We start from the raw sequence: 21,488 nt of genomic DNA, 5'->3' as shown, positions 1-21,488 counted from the left end.
AGTCAGCCCTGGAGAGAAGGTCATCAGGACACAGCAGACACCTGCAGCACCAGTACAACCCCCACTCCCCTCTGCATCTTTGAATGGGGATCCCCAGTCCTCACAAGTTTGCTCTCATTTTAACCTACTTGATACTTGGATGGCATCTTCTAAACCCATCCATTTCACATCTGGACCCAGGACCAGAATCTTCCAGGTGTCTAGCAGCATCAGGCTTATCAAGACATGATGGAGATGAAAACGGTAACGGAGTTCAAACATGCGTGGGATATGCATAGAGGAATCCTGTGCAGAAGGAATGGATCCTCAGAAGCTTAGCTGAAATTGGGTGGTGGAGCAGTTGGGGGGAAGAGGGGGGTGGTTGGGAGGCGAGGATAGGGGAGGGCAGACTTATACAGTCTGTACCAGAGCCGGTGATGGGAGGCGGGACTGGTGGTTGGGAGGCGGGTAATACTGCTGGGCAGACTTATATGGTCTGTGCCCTGAAAAGGACAGGTACAAATTCAAGGTAATGTATACACATATGAGTTTGTCTTGGGCAGACTGGATGGACCATGCAGGTCTTTTTCTGCCGTCATCTACTATGTTACTATGTTAGACACCATTCCCTCCAGAAAGTGATCATCAAGCAGCAACTCCATAGGGTGTGACGATTAATCACAGTGAAAAATAAGTGGCAGAAAACTCAACAGTAGAAACAGACAAGCAGTAGTGTGTGTACGAGCAGAAAACCTAAGGTCCGCATGTATGCCCAAGTAGATGACCAGAGGTACCAGTAGTCAGCGTGGAGTATCACTGCTTCACAGGCTCTTGTTGGCAAAGCCACTGGGCCATACTGAGGCAGACAGCTCTGGGCTTTCTTGGAAAGCCCTGGATTCATTCAACCTTGAGCTGCGTTCCCGCTATCACATTCCTCCTCCCTCTCCTCTGCCCTTGTCTGTCTGACTGGTAGCATTCCTTTTCTTTTTCTATAACTTTACATTTTATTGAGAGCTTTGAATAGTTTAACAATTCTAAACCATTAGAGAAAAGTTTGAATACAAACAATTTAAAACAGATGTCTCACTCCATAACTAATACAGTTGTTCCCTAGCTAATACCCCTCCAGTATTCCTTTTCTTTGAGAATACGATGGGGAAATCAAAACTACAACTCCCTGCGTGCAATGGGGGGTAAATCCAGGACTGGATCATTCCTGTTGGCTGAGTCTGGATACAGTTGGCAGTCCCGGAGAGGTGTCAGAGGCTATGATAAGGTGACTGAAATAACTTTGGAAAGACAGAAAAAGAGAGGAGTGTCCCAGTGGTTATGATGGCAGACTGAAGCTTTGGGAAGCCAGGGTTCAAATCCTGGGAAAATTCCTTGTGACCTTGGGTAAGTCTCTTCACCCTCCAGTACCTCAAGTACAAACTTAGGGCCCAGTTTACAAAGTATTTTTTCCCATAAACCAGTGGAGAAAACCAAAATAGCCCCCTCAGAATGTAAGCTCTCAGGAGACAGGGAAAAATGCCTTCTGTACCTGAATGCAAATTAGCTGCAGCTACCAATGGTAAGTATTCCCCAGTGTTCTGGTTATTCACCTTTTTATGGAGGAGTTGATAACCTGCATTTATACAGACCCTAATTTTAATTCCTGTGTAATCCTCTAAATACTGGAGTTACACAGACTCTGCCAACTAAACAGTGTTAACCAGTTTCCAAATCTGATTACTTCCAAGGCTTAGAAGGGGAGCTAACACTTGACAGAAGGGACTTTCATTAGACTCATTATCTAACACTTGATTTAAAAAAAAAAAAAACGCTTATTGATTTCAGATATTTCAAACCGGTGTCCACTATTTGGTGCCTGTGGCTAAACTCTTGAAGGCGAAGGCTCAAAGGGGACAATTCTACAACTGGGCCCTCCATTTAGATGTCCTGAGGAAAGAGGGAGAATGGTATCATTACGCCTAATATTTACCCATAGAGCTAGTCTAAGTGTTGAGCACTGAAATGCGGCAGGGCTGTGCATACTTACAGTATTCTGTGTTACATGTGTAAATAGGAGCCTCCCCCCTCCAAGTTATGCGGGTATTTGAAGAATAGCACTTAGGCCTCTCACTAACACCTACATGGGTAAGTACTAATATTCTAGATATTTACATGCACTATGTGTTCCTAAATGTTGCCTAGATTACATAATTGCCCTTCACATGTCCCCTCTCCCTCTCAATGTAGATTCAGGTGAAACTGGTTTCCAAGCACACTCTGACAGGGTGCCATCTCCCCATACAACCCATGCCAGCTTCCCTGTATCAGGAGGCTTCATCTTCAGGAAGAACTCCCTGCTAAGAATGGATTCCAGAAGGGATGTCCACAGAGAGAGCACTTCTCCTTATGCTTGAGCTTCAGCTACAATGAGAAAAGTTAAATTACCCTGTACAAAGCAGTGGTAAATATTTCCATTCTTAGCCACTCATTCCACCCCCATTTCCCCTGCTTTCCTCCCACCCCTTTCTCTTGGCCAGGGTTAGCATTAGAAAACTACAAATATAGCAACTGTCCTGGGCCCCAGCTCTGCTCAAAGCTGAAGAAAGCACAGCCTTCTGGTAGACTTTGGGCCACTCTCAAATTTCTGCTCTGGGGCCCAGCAAGTCTAACACTAATGGGCCGGTCCCTCTCCCATTCCCCTTGAAACTCCAGTACCCCTCCTCCTGGCTGCCAGCCAGACTCTGCTTCCACATATTACCCCATGCCACATGTGCTCAGCTCGCCTCGCTCTGCCTTTAGTCTTTACTCCTCTGACCAGGCTGTGATGATGACATCACTCAAAAACTTTCTCTCCTATTGCAGCCCCAGAATGAAGACATGGAACAATGAGAGAAGCTATTGCAGCCCCCAACGGAGAGACACAGCCGGAACCGGAACAGCCTCATTAGCAAATACCACCAAAAAAAAAAACTCACACCCTGATGATCAGCAAGGAGACAGAGAGGAAAGGTTAGTAGGCTGGCCTGGCACTACACTTCTTGGGAACCCCACAGGACCTGCATCCATCCTGCAGGATCCCCACAGACCTGGAGGGGATTCCTGCAGGAGTCCCATGGAACTGAAGGGGAATCCCGCTAACCCCATTCCCGTGCAGCTCTCCACTAGGGATACTGTGGAGGGGTGCCAGGGGGATGTCAGGGAAAGGTGGAAGCTGAGGTCATTGTGTAAAAGCAGTACCTAGTGGCTGGACCTAGACACTGCAACTGCAGGGCTCTGGAAGGAGCCCTGGCTTGTGGTGCTTGTCTCAGGACTGTCAGTGCAATGACTAAAGGAAACTGGGAAGGAATATAAAATAGGGGAGATGAGCCCTGAAAAGCATCAAGAGACAGAAAAAGAATCCACTGAATGTCTACTCAAATGTCTCAGCACCCTGTAACTCAGCCCAATAGAATTACAGCTTTACTAAAAAACGATTCTGATGTCTTACATTTTGTAAATAACTGATTTCAAGAAAGAAATAATAAAATGAAATTTAACTTGACCAAAGAGAATCTCAATAGATTCAGGAAAAAAAAAATCAGTATAAGATTCTTGTTCTTACCCATTCAGTTTTTTACAAAGGTCTTCCTTCTTTAACTCCCCTTACCAACCTTCTCGGAGTTTGCGCTCTTCAAATGCACACCTTTTGGTAATTCCACCATTCACTAGGCTCACACTGGACACTTTACACAGCCTTTAGTTGTGTGGTTCCCTCATTCTGGAATATGATGAATCCTCTTTTAAGAAAGGTAAAGCGCCCTTAAAACCTTCATGCCTATATGTTGCTGGAGCACAGGCAAGCGAGATTGTCTGTCAAGAGGAAAAAGCTTTTTCTGCAGGTTTGGGATGTTTACATCCCGTCTTTGTCTCATAAAGGTAGAAGCTTGATTCTCAATGTATTATGAATACCTAGGTTTATTTCTCAGGGGAGGGGTCTTCCACCCATGCACACTTCACCAATATTGGGAGAATAGTCTTGAGGATAGGGGCTTCCTTTTTTTTTTTTTAGGGGATTTGGAACTGAAGTTGTCTTGCTATCCAGAAATAGAGGTGGGGAAGAGGGTGGGGATTAGGGAATCGGTGCGGAGTTTAGATGTTAAACATTTCGTAAAGTTGACCATTCAAAGTACTTATCAGGATAGGTTCCCTACCTCTTCAGCTATTGGGGGCCATATGAGCCAAGGCCTCCAGGGGGTTTTGATCATTCTGTCAAGACTCAGTAGGTGTGGAAGTTAGGGGGATGATGGGCACGGGGAGGGTACTTTGGGGGGAGGAGAAAGGGGAAGGGAGAAGGGGAACTGGTACGGGTTGTTGTTGTTGTTTTACAAAATCGTTGAACAATTTTGTATGTTTGTAGTTGGTTTGAGTGTTCAATAAAAATGTTTAAACATAAAAGTATTTTGAGGGTTCTGTGAGATGTAGTTCAGTAATCAGCTCTTTTTGCTTTAGGCTGTGTGATATTTGTTTATTGTTTGCTCTTTTGCATTTATTCATAGTTATTTTTGACTTGATACTATCTTAAGAAGATGCTTTGTTAATATATTTCTAAGCCTACTAGTTAATAAAGACCTCTATAAATTAAAAAATAAAAACAACCTGGCTCTTCCGCTGTGCATTTCCCGACTGTTCATAATTATCTTACAGTTTTGTTTCTGTCTTATTTTGCATGAAGGGCTGTCGTTCATTCCTTATTCCCTCCCCCATTTGTATTCTGTTATCATTATCTCTGGGAATTTATCCTTGTACTGTGCATCTTGTGTGTTTTGCCTCTCAGTTACTGCCTTATGCTGTAAACTTTTATTACTCCAATGTTATTGAGTACGTATCTTGCCATGATGGTCCTTAGAATGGGCAGGTTATAATCTTGCAAATACATACATATAATGGGGCCGATATTCAGACCATGGAAGGCAGCCAAGCTGCCTGTTGCGGTCAGTGCTGAGCCTGGATATTCAATGCCAGGCTGTTTCCTGTGACAGCATTGAATATCCGGTTTATTTTTGGACGGTTTCAACTTAACCGGCCAAGACAATATTCAGCACTGGCTGGTTACGTTGAAACTGGCCAAAGACAAGCCTGCTATTTCAGTGCTCTAATTTAGCCACCAAATTTAGCTGGCAATGTGCTGAATATTAGCAGATAGCCGGTTATATCACATGATATAACCGGTTATCTGCTAACCAGAAATATTCAGCAGGATATAGCCGGCTATTTCCCACTGAATACTGCTGGAAGCCGGTTAAGTGCCCTTTAACTGTCCAGGAGCCATTCCTGGCCGGTTAAATGGTTTCAAATATCACATGGAATATGTTTTCAGTGCCTTCGGAACCATATAACCTTTCATAGAGGGATGGGCAAAAGGAACAAAGACCTCACATTCAAACATTTCCAGAACCGTGTGAATCATTTGAAGAACTTCATCTGTGTCTATCTGTTTTATCCACTGCTGAAATTTCATATTATTCTGATCTAGTTATAAATAGTAAATTACCCTTTGCAGTCTAAGCCATCAAGTCACCTACTGGACACAGTACCCATACAGCAAGCCCCAGTATCATACCTGCAAGAGGTCTCTCGGAACGAGATGTTTAAATCCCAGTGTGCACGTATCCTGTTGACAAACAAACACAGTCATGAATCGCACAAACCAAAATTTATACACTCCCAGGTCCCTCAGCAGCACAGTCTCATGGTACAGGAACAGAGTTCTAAAACCCAAGACCAGCGTTCCAGTCCCACCACTGCCACTAAATCTCTGTGCCCAGATTTCACACTCAGTATTAAAGGGGCTTGTAATCCCATGGTTTATTTTGCACACTGACAGCATTTCACATCTAACAAATCTTTAAAGATGCACACTGCCTCTCTCAACCTGTCACTAACCTGATGCACCATGCTGAAAGACGTGTGGACACTAAAGTTCCCCAGACAAGTCACGCACTATACACCAGGATTCAGAAGCTGCCTCCTAAATCAGAGTTCAGAGCATCCAATCAAAAACTCTACAACGAGACACGTTAAGTAAGCAAAGACAAACTACACAGCTCAATACTGGAGACGTGGGAAAAATCCAAAGTTCCTTTTCCAACTGTCCGCAAAGTCCTACAGACAATTAAGATACATCATTTTCCCAATATAAGAAAAAAGGTTCAATACCCAGATCAATTTGTCTTCCAACAATCCAAAATAATACAAATCAGACAAGCATTTGAATAGCAAAAATGGCAAGAAAATGCTACTGGAGATTGGGAGGGGGCAATCTAAGAAAAAGCACTGTGGACCGAATTCTACAAACTGACGCCCAAAAAAATGGTGTTAAGTGCTATTCTATAAACGGTGCTTGAAGTTAGATGCTGTTTAAAGAATAGCGCTTAGTTACAGGAACCACAACTACATTTAGAAAAGACCATTAAAACTAACCATACCCTGGTGTAAATCCCTGCACTTAAAATAGGTGCAGATCCCTTTTATTCTATAACAACACACGTAAATTAAAGGTACGTCCCTGAGCCACTCATGGCCTCGTCCTATTTTTGGACCTGGGCCTAAATTTACATGTGTAAATTTTAATTAAATCCAATTAGCTCCAATAATTGTTTCTTAACATCTCAATTATTGGAACTAATTGGCTGGTTAATCAATTATGTTTATGTTTATTAAAACTACTTGGTGTATACCGCCTAGCTAATAAAGATCAAGGCAGTTAACATAATAATAAAATCATAAAATTCAAATAGAAAGGAACTCCATTGATTAAAAGTAAATACCTAACCACAGTCACTCAAGATCTCCACAACATACACCAGGCCATTGTCTTCACAAACACAAAAACTTGACAGATTCTATGTTCCTCCTGTCCTATAAAATTAAAAGCCTATCTAAAATGAAAAGGTTTTAACATAACATCTCCCTTGTCAATTTCTTCAATAAACTTTGATAAGGATCATTTCTGTGCGTATTTCTTTAGGAATCATGTTCCAAAGCGAGGGTGCCAAACAAGAAAAAGCCCTTTCTCTTGCCCACTCCCCCCCTAACTTTACCTCTAGAGGGTACCACCATCCTCGAGTGTTATAATGACCTGGGTACCCTTCCTGCAATATAAGGTATAGTCAAAATATTTAAATATGATGGTTTTAAACCATAAAAGGCTTTATGCGATACGACTAAAATCTTAAACAAAATTCTGTAATTGGCAGCCAGTAATAGTGAGTAAACAGTGGGGTTACATAATCAAATTTTCATTTATTACCTACAATTTAATTGCAGAATTTTGCAATATTTGAAGCCATTTTAATTTACTATCTGATATACCTGCATAAAGTACATTTGCATAATCTAACCTTGAAATTAGTAGGATATGAATCAAAGTATGTAATGCATCTTCGTTAAATATTGTACATGCAATTTTTAGCACTTTGTGTAGAATTCGGGGAGGGGTGTGCGCCTTGATGGGGTGGAGATAGGGATGCGTTGCTGTCTGTGGGGTGAGGGGAAGTGCCAAGGCTTCTGCACATTTACTATGTTATTTTAGCATCATAAAGGGAATCTGTGATGGAGCTTAACAAAACTACAAACTACCAGGGATAGAGTAGCCAAACGTATCAACGCCTCTCATGATCAAAAGCCTTACACAGTGGCAAGACCAGTGAGCCTTCTGTTAATGGAGGGGGGCAGGGCTCTTGTAAGGACGGAAGGCGTGAAGCCTCGCTGTCTGCACTGAGCATTTGGGGTTTACTTTGGGAGGTTTGTCGCTGCTTCAGCATACCGATAAATTATGCATGAAATGGTTTTATTAATCCCATTAGCGTCAAATCCAATTTCTCATCATTTTCTATCCTTTGCTGCAAAGCGTTTGAAACCTGTGCCCTCACACACAGAAATTACACAATACCTTGCTTCATACAGTCATAATAAGGCTAAAGAGAATTTTTCATTTTCCATAGGAATGGAGGGCTTTAACATTTAAGGCACTTCCTGGCAGTACACCAAAGGCCAGTCTGATGTAAAAGAACAGGGAAAATAATTATTCAGCTGAGTTTAGGGGGGGGGGGGGGGGATGGGACTTTAGTACTCTCAGTTCTGCCCTCCTTCCACTAATTCTAATGCCCTAGCTATACAGGCTATTTCATCTGCAGGCCTGAATGAGAAACCTCTGGCTACAAAGGACCATTCACTGCTGCCTTTATGTATCACTGCAGAATTGCCCTTAGCCCTTTCCTGCCTATGCCCAGGCACCTGCCTGCCTTCCCAGCCACTACGTCTTGCTCACTTCTCCACCAGGAAGTGCAGCACTGCTCCGTCTGCTATTCTTGGACCTGTTCATTGCTTTGGACACTGAAACCATGGGGGTTTGGGGGGGGGGGTTGAAGAGTTGGGAGATTTAGTGAGGTGGGGTGAGGGGGAGGCTATAAGAGCGCAAGCCTCCCTCCTTCATTATGGGTGGGCATTTTGTGGTAAAAGGAAACATTTTTATTTCATCTGAAGGGGTGTAAGGAAGTTGTATGTATCAGTAATGTTACTGCTAGTTTTGTATTAGCTAGCTGTTTCTTGTTGTTTGCTGGATTGTACCCTTGCTATTTTTTTCTCCCTTGTCAATTTCTTCAATAAAAATATTTAAACTAAAAATTACACACACAGAAATTATGCATTTCCCTTCATGTGATGAATGCACAGGCATTTCACGTGGCGTAGTTTGGGTGGCGCAAGGAGTGGTCGTGATGTATGCCCATATTTTCTAGAAGACACACAGAGGACACCCATAAATTGATACCTTTTCCAGAGGCGGCACAAAGCTGTGCATCAGCATTTGTGCACCATAGGAGCTACATAAGTACAAAAGTATTGCCATACTGGGAAAGACCAAAGGTCCATCATGCCCAGCATCTTGTTTCCAACAGTGGCCAATCTAGGTCACAAATACCCGGCAAGAGCCCCAAAAAGTACAAAATATTCTATACTGCTAATCCCAGAAATAGTGGATTCTCCCCAAGTCCATTTAATAATGGTCTATGGACTTTTTTCTTAGGAAGCCGTCCAAACCTTTTTTAAACTCCGCTAAGCTAACCGCCTTTACCACATTCTCTGGCAACTAATTCCAGAGTTTAATTACACGTTGAGTGAAGAAATATTTTCTCACAGAAACAGAAGCCTGCGCGGCCGCATTGGTGATCTGCAAGGGCAGGCTTCTACATGGAATGTTGCTAGTGGAGGAGTAGCCTAGCGGTTAGTGCAGTGGACTTTGGTCCTGGGGAACTGAGTTCAATTCCCACTGCATATCCCTGTGACTCTGGGCAAGTCACTTAACCCTCCATTGCCCCTGGTACAAAATAAGTACCTGAATATAGTAAAACACTTTGAATGTAGTTGCAAAAACCTCAGAAAGGCAAGTCTCCTTCCCCTTTCTGTATTTTTGTAGTCACCAAATAGGACACTGGTTCTGAAGTAGTGACCACACATTAGAGGGGCATTGTCGATATGATATTCATTTATCTGAAAACATTTAAAAACTGAAGTCTATAATGGAAGAAAAAACTAACCCCTCTGTTTACTAAGCCGCGCCAGCGGTTGCGGTGCACTATTGCCAACATAGCCCACTCACTTTGAATGGGCTGTGTTGGCATTGCTGCGCAGCTTAGTAAACAGGGGTGTAAATGTTTTCTGATATTAGAAAATGCACACAAAAAAAAAGTTTGAAAGAGGACGTACTGAAAACCCCATAGACGTACTGAGATAAACGTTTTTGCCAACTGAAAAATACACTACGCAAAATGTGCAAAGGTGGTACTGGTCCTTGCGTCAAGAAAACGTCCGCAGCAATGGCAGCACGTTCCCTCCACATACAAAACATGCACATATGCCTCTGCACATGGAGGAACATTCCTCACAGTGCCCAGCTATCAAACATATACAGTGGGGGAAATAAGTATTTGATCCCTTGCTGATTTTGTAAGTTTGCCCACTGACAAAGACATGAGCAGCCCATAATTGAAGGGTAGGTTATTGGTAACAGTGAGAGATAGCACATCACAAATTAAATCCGGAAAATCACATTGTGGAAAGTATATGAATTTATTTGCATTCTGCAGAGGGAAATAAGTATTTGATCCCCCACCAACCAGTAAGAGATCTGGCCCCTACAGACCAGGTAGATGCTCCAAATCAACTCGTTACCTGCATGACAGACAGCTGTCGGCAATGGTCACCTGTATGAAAGACACCTGTCCACAGACTCAGTGAATCAGTCAGACTCTAACCTCTACAAAATGGCCAAGAGCAAGGAGCTGTCTAAGGATGTCAGGGACAAGATCATACACCTGCACAAGGCTGGAATGGGCTACAAAACCATCAGTAAGACGCTGGGCGAGAAGGAGACAACTGTTGGTGCCATAGTAAGAAAATGGAAGAAGTACAAAATGACTGTCAATCGACAAAGATCTGGGGCTCCACGCAAAATCTCACCTCGTGGGGTATCCTTGATCATGAGGAAGGTTAGAAATCAGCCTACAACTACAAGGGGGGAACTTGTCAATGATCTCAAGGCAGCTGGGACCACTGTCACCACGAAAACCATTGGTAACACATTACGACATAACGGATTGCAATCCTGCAGTGCCCGCAAGGTCCCCCTGCTCCGGAAGGCACATGTGACGGCCCGTCTGAAGTTTGCCAGTGAACACCTGGATGATGCCGAGAGTGATTGGGAGAAGGTGCTGTGGTCAGATGAGACAAAAATTGAGCTCTTTGGCATGAACTCAACTTGCCGTGTTTGGAGGAAGAGAAATGCTGCCTATGACCCAAAGAACACCGTCCCCACTGTCAAGCATGGAGGTGGAAATGTTATGTTTTGGGGGTGTTTCTCTGCTAAGGGCACAGGGACTACTTCACCGCATCAATAGGAGAATGGATGGGGCCATGTACCGTACAATTCTGAGTGACAACCTCCTTCCCTCCGCCAGGGCCTTAAAAATGGGTCGTGGCTGGGTCTTCCAGCACGACAATGACCCAAAACATACAGCCAAGGCAACAAAGGAGTGGCTCAGGAAGAAGCACATTAGGGTCATGGAGTGGCCTAGCCAGTCACCAGACCTTAATCCCATTGAAAACTTATGGAGGGAGCTGAAGATGCGAGTTGCCAAGCGACAGCCCAGAACTCTTAATGATTTAGAGATGATCTGCAAAGAGGAGTGGACCAAAATTCCTCCTGACATGTGTGCAAACCTCATCATCAACTACAGAAGACGTCTGACCGCTGTGCTTGCCAACAAGGGTTTTGCCACCAAGTATTAGGTCTTGTTTGCCAGAGGGATTAAATACTTATTTCCCTCTGCAGAATGCAAATAAATTCATATACTTTCCACAATGTGATTTTCCGGATTTAATTTGTGATGTGCTATCTCTCACTGTTACCAATAACCTACCCTTCAATTATGGGCTGCTCATGTCTTTGTCAGTGGGCAAACTTACAAAATCAGCAAGGGATCAAATACTTATTTCCCCCACTGTAAACGGCGAGTGACTGAACTCACTCGCAAATGCGCAGTAGACTTCCCTCTCTGTTCCGCCCCCACGTCAATACGTGATGACGGGGGCGGGACAGAAAGGGAAACTGCGCTCCCCCCCCCCCCCGAGGTTGCCGCCACCGGTAACCCCCCCCCCCCCGAATTGCCGCCGCCACCCCTCCACCCGGCCCGGGCCCTCTGATCACAATTAATTCAACTTACATCGCCGCAGCACGCAGATCAGCTGAGCTCCGGTCGGCCTTCCTTCCTGCCTGTGTCCCGCCCTCTCCCACGGTACGTCACATGAGGGCGGGACACAGGCAGAGAAGGAAGGCCCGGCCGACGGGAGCTCAGCTGATCTGCGTGCTGCGGCGATGTAAGTTGAATTAATCGCGAACAGAGGGCCCGGGCCGGGTGGAGGGGTGGCGGTGGCGACTCCAGGGGGGGGGGTACCGGTAGCAGCGACTTCGGGGGGGAGGGGGCCTTGGAAAGCCCCATTCCAATAGTAGCCCGTTTTAACGGGCTCAACGGCTAGTGTCTCTGAGAAGGGAACCCAGTTTCCCTGTGGAGGAGACTACTACTACTACTATTTAGCATTTTTATAGTGCTACAAAGCGTACGCAGCAGAGCTACTGGTCTGACAAATAATAAAGCACCACCACCACCTGCCCCCACAGGCATGGGAATCTCTAAGGAGCAGCTTAGAAAGGTGAGTGTGAAGCAGTGTCCCCCCCCGAATCACAACACCACTCATGTGCAAACACCATACATAGGCATGTTATTGATTTTTCAAAAGAAAGAAAGAAAGAAAAACATAGCTGAAATTAGAATGTACATAATATCCAATGACAACTAATTATGCCCCCCCCCCTAACCATGCAATGCTAAAATGCGGGGCTGCAAATATCTGGACCCTCTAAACCCCCCCCCCTCACCCCATGCATACTGGCCCATGCCTAGAGACTAATGTGAACGTTGGCAGCAGCTCACTAAAGTACATTGAGCCGCCCAAACATGAACTTGCTTTATCCCACTGTCCATCCCCACTTCTAGGATTGCCAAGATCCAGATTCGCCCGACAGGGTTGATCCAGTCCTGGGCTTACCCCAATGCATGTAGGGACTTATAGCCTTGCTTTTCTTAGGGAATCCAATGGGGAAATCAAAACCGTAAGTCCCTGCATGCAATGGGGCAAGCTGCTACCTGGACTACAGCTTTACTCCTGACATAGCCTTTTGGGGCAAAACATGGCCACGTCGTGTACTCGTTTTAATAAACAATCAACTTTTACACCTGCTGCTCTGCTCCATGATTTGCTGCTTTGCTTGCTTGCAGATCATCACCTCCCAGCATTTTTTTTGAAATAAACAAGTGTCACCTTTTGTTTTTACATTTACTTTTATTCATTAACCTTTTTTGAAGGACAAATGATGGGACTTTGGTCCTTTGACTGTGAGGTCTTATTCCTGCCTCTTCTCTAGCCCACACTGAGACTCTATGGCCAGTGAATGTCCTTCTGCCGTGAACACTCTATGCACAGTTATAGGGAGATGGGCCTCTTTATGTAATTATAAGAGTGTATTTGTCTTTTAGCTAAAGACAGAAAGAGCTGTAGGCATGGATAATTCCATGCAGGTATCTAGACAGATGAACCCATAAGAACACAGCTAAATGGAACAAGTGTAATATATAGATCCTTGGTAATTCAGGAAGCACTGAAGCCATTTCTGTGGTGTTATCTCCAATTGGATTTTGGTGGGTAATGTATGTTTCACGTTATGGGTTATTCATTCAATTCAAATCAAATCACTGATAATTTACAAGCTATCAGCCGTAGGAGTGCAGCATGTGTGCTTCAGAAACAAGCCGCCAAGCTGGCTACTCAGAACTAAAAAATGACTCTGACAAGGCCACCTCATCCATCCACACTGCTAAAAAATTACTGTATGAGTTTGGAGCAGTTAATATCACCAAGTCTCAGAGCAGCAGAGGACAGGGAAAACAGAGGCCGATGGATGCCTCAGATCTGCAGCAGTACTATGACCTTAAAACAAAGAATATCATAATGATTCTGTATCACTCCATGGTACAACCATACTTTTTGAGTACTGTGTGCCCCATCTAAAAAAAGATAGACTTGGAAAAGACAAAGAAAAGGGAGGCCAGAAAGATAAAAGGAATGGAATGACTACCCTATGAGGAAAGGACTGTTCAGCTTGGAGAAGAGATGGCTAAGGGGAGATATGGTAGAGGTCTGTAAACTCTTAAGTGGAGTGAAATGAGTAAATGCAAATAGATTGTTTGTACTTTCAAAAAAGTATAAAGACTAGGGGACATGCCATGAAGTTAGAGTATTAGTTTCAAAACAAATAGGAGAAAGTATATTTTCACAAAGCATAATCAGGCTTTGGAACTCGTTGCCAGAGGATGTGGTAAAAGAAGTTATATAGCTGGGCTTAAAAAAAAAAAAAAGAAAGCTTTGGACAAATTAGTGGAGGTAAAGTCTATAAGCTATTATTAAGGTAGACCTAGGGAAAGCCACTGCTTATTCCTGGGGTTGGCAGCATGGGATTCGGCTGCTTTTTGGGACTCTACCAGTACATGTGACCTAGATTGATCACTGTTGAAAACAGGATGCTGAGCTAGATGGACCTCTGAACAAGTACAGCAATACTTAACTACCCATTCCAGGAATAAGAAAAAGAGGCCACTGAACATGGCTGTCACTGGCCTAAAAACCTCCAGATGAGTCTCAGAATGTTGGTCGAGGCTAGCAACAGCTGAACCACGAGGTATGTTTTGTACTTGTATGCAAACGCACATACTCCATCTTCTCTCCAGTCCCTCATCTCTCTCCCTCTCCACATTTCGTGTCTGGAGGACTGGCATGAAGTACATTTTCATTTTTGTGCAACTGAAGAAAAATCACCCCAGGGTGCTGATCAGAACCAGAAATGAAACTTGTAGCCCCAGATTCTCCAGGAGCTTCTGATCTCATTCTTCCTTCAACAAGGTCTTCATCACCATGTACCACTTCTCTCCACTCCTCGTTGCTTTGCTTCACGCTATCAAATCTGATATCCTGGTTAAATCAGAGAGGCGGCTAACTAAGGAGGTTTTTTATTTCATAGGGGTAAAAAAAAGCCTTTGTATATTTGTAAAGAGCAGGAAAGAGTAGGATAGGAAAGAAACATAGGTAGACAATATCACTGAAAGTTTTCCTTTTTTTCATTTTAGGGGAATGTTATCAATAGTCTGCACTATTGCTGAACAGTATACACCAAATGAACCTTTTTTGGAGATAGGAAGGCGGTAGAACTAGAGGAGATGAATTGAGGTTCAAGGGGGGCAGACTCAGGACTAATGTCAGGAAGTATTTTTTCATGGTGGTGGATATGTGGAATGCCCTCCCACGAGAGGTGGTGGAGATGAAAACGGTAATGGAATTAAAACATGCCTGGGATAAACACAAAGGAATCCTGTTTAGAAGGAATGGATCCACGGAATCTTAGCGGAGATTGGATGGTGACGCCGGTAATTGGGAAACAAAATGGGAGCTGGGCAGGCTTCTATGGTCTATGCCCTGATTGTGACTGAATAGATAGGGATGGGCTGGAGTATAAATTTTAAGGGGCTTTGACGTTAGCTTCAGAAATTAGTACAAGAACAGTGCTGGGTAGTCTTCTACGGTCTGTGCCCTGAGAAAGGCAAGGACAAATCAAACTCGGGTATACATATAAAGTATCACATACCATGTAAATGAGTTTATCTTGTTGGGCAGACTGGACTGTCATTTACTATGTTACCATTTATTAATGTATTTATTTGATGTCATTTGATGTACTGCTCATCAAGGTAAATATTACAGCAGAGCAGTTACATAACAGAAAGCAGTCAGAGCAATGAACTATACCAAAACACAAAACGAAAGAACAAAAACACTTATAAAGGAACAAGATGACAACCAAAAAAAGCCCTTGTCCCAGACATACAAAATCATGCAGAGGGACAATGAGTTCCACAACATCAAGCAACCAAGCAACAAAGGGGTCCTTTCACTAAGGCGCACTAACAGATTTAGAACACGCTAGCGATTAGCATGCACCAAATGATAAGACACTCGTAGGAATATAATGGGCATCTAAGGGGTCCTTTTACAAAGCCACAGTAAAAACTGGCCTGTGGTAGTGTGGGTGCATCTTTTTGGCGCGCACCGGGCCACATTTTACCGCAGCTGGGAAAAAGGCCATTTTTTAATAGGCGTATGCAAAAATTACAACTACCGTGCAACTATTTACGGCCTAAGCCCTCACCGCCAACCATTGACCTAGCAGTAACAGCTCACGCACTACCCGTGCGGTAACCATGTGGCCACACTGCCGATTACCGTTGGGAAAGCCCCCGTACTTTCTACCGTGGAATTCGGCACACGCCAAACTTGGAATTACCACCAGATGAACGCACTACCCTGGATGTAGTGCCGATTTGGCGTGCATTACCCTCCCGCGGCTTTGTAAAACAGCCCCTAAATCTGTTAGCTCGCTTTAGTAAAAGGACCCCCAAAGAAAAAATAAAAAAGGAAAACAGGAGGGCAAAACAAAAGACAAGGCCAACCTCAGTTTGCTGAAATGACCTCTTTGAACAGCCAAGCCTTCAGTACTGCTTTAACAGAAGGTTCTGTATGAAAATAAGAAAGCAGAGCGTTCCATATAGTAGGAGAGCTCGAATCGCAAAGTTGAAGGTGATGGAATGACTAATAAAAAGGAATGACCTAATAAAGAAGTCTGCAGAGAACACCACAGATGAGGATTATAAAGCAAAATCAGGGGATCCAAATATACTGGAACACCAGAAGACAAGTAGGCATAAGTATTTTAAAACATATCCTACAATGAACAGGCAACCGATACTCTTTCATCAATAAAAGGACAATGTGATCAGTTGGGTTAGCCCCGTCTAACTTCATAGCTGTATTCTGCATCAGTTGAACCTGTTTTACCTGAACTCCTGGTACATTAGCCAGAAGGGAATTACAGCAATCGATTCTATTCATTACAAGCACGTGAATCAAGGTTTTCAATCCAGACATGGCCAAAGAGAATGAATTTTCCTCAGCGCATAAAATGCTTTATTTAACTACTGCTGAGATGTACGGCACAAAGAACAATAGGACACCAACAGAAAGAATCTTTGCCTTAACTGGGGTACAATCTCCAGTAATACGGGGACAAAACAATGGAAGAACTTTACTTCTTGTAAGCACATGGCCTCTGATTTCAATGCACAGTTGAAGATACAGGAAAGAAAAAACATTATTTTGGATGTTAAATGTTGTTGACATTCCCCATGTAATTTCAAAGGAATCCACCTCACTACTAATTGGGCTTAATTTCTGGGGATGTGGCCTAGAACAAAGTTCAAACCTCTTCTTTACAGTCTCCAGTGCAGCAGGGGTCTTGTGATCCAGCCCCTCCCTTCCAGGCAGCCTGCCAAGAAGAGGGAATAAAGCAAGGAACAGCCCACTGTACTCCCTAATCCAACCCCTCTTCTCCTGTTCCTCCTGCCCCAGCACAGTTGCCCCTCCCCCAGCCCTACATCTCCACTTCCTTTTCGGTCTACGTGGCCCCTCCTAGTGAGTATTGCCCTGTATCCCAGACAAGAGCAGGTCTGGTCTCTCAAGGCAAATATTTCAATTAAAATACACAGGGCCTGAATGAGAGTGGCCCTTTTGGCAAGTATATCTTCTGGAATACACAAGGCCTAAACAAAGACAAGAACCCTACTAAGACATGTACAGCAGAAGGCAAGGAAGAAACCAGCCCACTGCCTGCCTCCTGTCGACTTCAGATAAAGAGGTGAGGGGATAAGGTAAACACTGCACAGGGAAAGCACTGATAGACTTTATTAGCACTATTATTAACCATTAGACACCATTTCCCAATATGCATGGCTGAATATTCCTGTAATTAAAGATTGGAGATAAAAGCATTCTTACATTTTGGGGCCCTTAGAATCAATTAAATATTTATCTTATTTTCCTCCTAATGACAAACCTCATGCTGCACATCTGCAGCATAAGAAGCAAAATTAAGGAGAACATTTCCTCCTGTCTGTCTGTCTGTCTGATGCCTACCTATCCATCTAATGCAATCTGTCTCATTTGCCTTTGCTATTTTAAGCCTTTTCATAGCACACAGAATTTCAGAAATGAGGTTTTACATACTATACACATGCTTTCACTGAGGCTAGACCAGCTGCATCCCTCCACCCAGCACGTCAGCATGGCAGAATAAGAGATGACACATTCAAGACTCCCCTCCTTCCCCCTACAACTGTCGGACCTGAACTTCATCTCCCACACTCTCCCCTCCTCCTCTCTTCCCTGGGTTAAATTCAGTTAACCTCTTTATGTGCAATCAGATTAAAAAGTCTTCATTCTCCCTTTTGCCACCTCCAAGTCATGGAAAGATGGCATGATCAATGCACTATTACCAGTTCAAAGGAGAAATTAGGTCTTACCTGATAATTTTCTTTCCATTAGTTCTTCACACTATTCCAGGACAAGTGGTTAGTTATGTCCATCGACCAGTAGGTGGAGATAGAGAATACAGAACTGAGCACCACTACATAGCTCCCTGCTAGCAGCTCAGCTCCTCAGTATCTGTCCTCAAGCAAGGAAGAAAACATACCCAATCGGGAGCATGGTCAGCAATCAACATATCCAGCCCCAAGAACCATTCAAAGATAAGGCCCCTGGAAAACAGGATACAAAGACAATACATAGAGCAACCAACAAAGGCGTCGCAACACGGGAGGGCTCCTGGAATAGTGTGAAGAACTAATGGAAAGAAAATTATCAGGTAAGATCTAATTTCTCCTTCCATTACGTTCTTTCCCTCTATTCCAGGACAAGTGGGATGTTCAAAAGCTATTCTTATGAGGTTGGGGAGCCGAATCTGCCATAACGCAGAACCGATGCCCCAAATGTAACTGCTGCTTGAGTGGCACCAGCCATTCTACCATACTTACTGAAGGTATGCAAGGAAGCGTGCGCCGCTGACCTACGGATAGCCATCAGAGAAGGCAACGAAGCCTCCGCCCAAGACGTAGCCACACGTCCAGAAGAGAGAGCCTTCAACCTGAGAAGCACCTCCAAGGATACTGAGCCCACAGCCACCTTCACCCACTGGGCAAAGAAAGCCTTGGGCAACATGACACCCCCCCCCCCCCCTGCTGTTTACCAAACAGCCCAATAGGACCAAACGAATGGCGAAAAACATCAGAAACCATTAAATGCAAGAACGCCCTACTAAGACCAGAAGCTTCCAAAAAACAGACCACTGACTGCAGAAAAAGAAAGACCAACAAACACTAAGGCAAGAAGCATGGTACTGCCCCAAGTGAGAACCCTGCCTCTGAAAAACGGATAAAGGGACCTTCCAAGAGAGAAAGAGACTGAAGTTGCAAGAATCAACAGGTTGATAGAAACACATCAAAGAACACCGTGGACAAAGAGAGAACTAGACAGGTGCTTTAGCCAACTAAGCTATGGTGCCATAGAACGAGGGCCACCTATCCACAGGCTCAAACGGGGAGTGCTGAAGCACCCGTAGGACCAGAAAAAGAACTCAGTCCAGAAGGAGCAGCTAAAGAAGACTCCTGCAAGCAGCCCTGAAAGCAAGCCAGGACCCCCACTGGACCTACAGCACTAGCCCCATGAATTTCCCTCCTGCCAAAAAGCCAGAAAGTGGCCCAGAGAGGACGCAACAGCGACCCAAAACCTCACAGCACGCCAGACTTAGAAACACACTCTGGCAGACGCCGATGAGGAAGAGCGCTTCCCAGCCCGAAGCAGGGAAGCCACCACTGAAAGCAAATAACCTTTCTTCCTCAGCCAAGCCCTCTCCAGGGCCAGGCCGCAGGACCAAAGGAAAGGGGGGAGGGAACCTCCATGGCCACTAGGCCCCGACAGAAAGATCTCTACACTGAGGGAATCACAATGGCTCCCTAACCAGGAGCCTCAAGAGATCTGCATACCATGGAAGACATGGCCAGGCTGGAGACCAGGATCACCCTGCCCCAAAGGTCGCCACTCTCCCCCACAGCGGCCTAAAAATCGGAATGGGGGAAGGCATACGGAGGTCGCTCGCTCAGACACAACCGCGCAGGGCGAATAGATCCCTAGAGTCCTATGCCCGGCTGTGGCTGAAGCACCGAGGAACCTAAACATAGGACTAGGCCACCAGCTGAAAACGTTCGACTAACCACTCCCTCCTGCTGGAAACCAGAACGTACCGACCTGAGCCAGTCTGTCTCCATATTGAGGGATCCCGCAAACCAGCCAAAGGCACAACCGAAGTCTCACTGCCCCATCCATTAACAAGCTGGACTCCTCCGCCAGCAGACTGCTAGGAGTCCCCCCCTACGAGGTGAAAAAAGGCAACCACCGCAGGCAAGACCGAAAGACCCAAATGGCGGCATTCCCAACAGTGGGGCAAAGGCCATCCAGAGCTCGGCTCACTGCACGCAGCTCCAAAGGATAGAGGGCCATTGCCCCCTAGGAGACCAAGAGCTCTGCACCAAGGAACCCCAGCAAAGGGCACTCCCCAGCCCAAGAAGCTGGTATCCATAGACACCACCTCCTAAAGCAGGCTCAAGGAGGACCTTCCCAGGGTCAACAACTAGGGAAGCAGCAACCCCCTCATGCACTGACTGACAGCCAGAAAGCAAAAGAGCCAGATGCCACCGCCCTCTGAAACTTGAGACCAGCGACTGAGCAGGGCCCCCTAAAGCGGCCCGCATGAGAGAAGAAGGAACCCCTTCCATGGCCGCTGCCATAGATCTAAGGACCTGCACGAAATACCAGGCCTGTGGCTGGTGATAAAGCAGGAGCAAAAACCTTGGAAGCTAACTTAAAGCACTGTCCCTCTGAAGAAACACTCAAGCTCATCAGGAATAAAAGTTGGCGAGCTGGCGCCAGCCTGCTCCTGTTAAAATTAAACACCCAACCAGACAAAAAAACTGGGGTGAACCAGCGCTGAAGGGGTCTCTAATCAGGCTAGGCAAGAAGAGACCTGGAGTCATCCAGGTACAGGAGAACACAAAAACCTGTGTCTTCACAGAAAGACCGCCACTATGAGCATGTCCTCAAAAAAGGGTCCTCGGGTCCAACGGAACCAACTGGCAGGGTCCAGAATGAACTGCCAAGACAGCCCGTAGCGGGAAAGAGAAGTATGCCTCCCTGAGATCGAGAGCGGAGAGAAACTTTCTCTCCCAAACGGAGGCGATCTGAGACCTCAGGGCCACCATCCGAAAATGGATACCTGTGGATCCCTTGAGATCCAGAATGGGTTGCACTGTTCCCATCTTCCTGGGAATCCCAAAAGGATGGAATACTGACCCAAACCGCACTCGGCAGGAAGGGGCCCAAAAGGATAGATGCACCTCCACTGCTCTTCTGCTCTGAGCAGACAGAGGCCCCCCTCTGACAAGGAGATTGCAAGAAGAGAGGGGCTACCAGAGGGGAGAACACCAGCTGAACGCCAGCACCCTGAAAATCCAGCACCTAAGCTGAGGAGAAGGTAGTCCACACATTCCGAAATGCCCAAAAGCGGCTCCATGTCGGCCCAGATGGGCCAGCCAGCCAGGCCACCCAAGGATGGCCGGGAGACAGCAGCCACTCACCCCGAGGTGCCCTGCTGGTTCCTGGTTCCCTTCTCCCGGAAGGGAGAATGCCAGGCTCGAAACCGAGCCACTGGCCCAAATTCTGAGGACCAGGCCAACCCTTAGTGCTGACACGAAACGGGCACTTGCCAAGCCTACAGGGCAGTCCAAGAACGAGGAACGTCCCCTGGTAAACGCTGGAGCCCGACTCACCGAGCTCCTGAACCAAATCGCTGAGGGTGTACCCAAATAGAAAGGTGCCCCAAAGTGGAAACCTGACCACGCAGACCTTGGAGGTGGCAACCACCGCCTATGGCC

At 45.4% G+C, this 21,488-nt stretch overlaps 1 protein-coding gene across 10 annotated transcripts in view; it reads right to left on the bottom strand.

Annotated features, from left to right (window-relative positions):
* SAMD11 (sterile alpha motif domain containing 11) overlaps positions 1-21,488 on the bottom strand; it is a 169,132-nt gene that overhangs the window by 78,368 nt on the left and 69,276 nt on the right. For 9 of the 10 annotated variants that reach the window (XM_030222040.1, XM_030222039.1, XM_030222043.1 and 6 more), the window contains one exon: positions 5,570-5,620. The exons of the other annotated variant lie outside the window; for it this stretch is intronic. In XM_030222040.1, the coding sequence (XP_030077900.1) occupies positions 5,570-5,620 (51 nt within the window). The remainder of the gene's footprint in view (positions 1-5,569; positions 5,621-21,488) is intronic. 10 annotated transcript variants of the gene reach the window in all.

Source organism: Microcaecilia unicolor, chromosome 13 (assembly GCF_901765095.1).
Source record: "Microcaecilia unicolor chromosome 13, aMicUni1.1, whole genome shotgun sequence".
Classification (NCBI taxonomy): domain Eukaryota; kingdom Metazoa; phylum Chordata; class Amphibia; order Gymnophiona; family Siphonopidae; genus Microcaecilia; species Microcaecilia unicolor.
The sequence above is the reverse complement of the archived record's forward strand: the minus strand, read 5'-3'. Positions and strand labels throughout refer to the sequence as shown.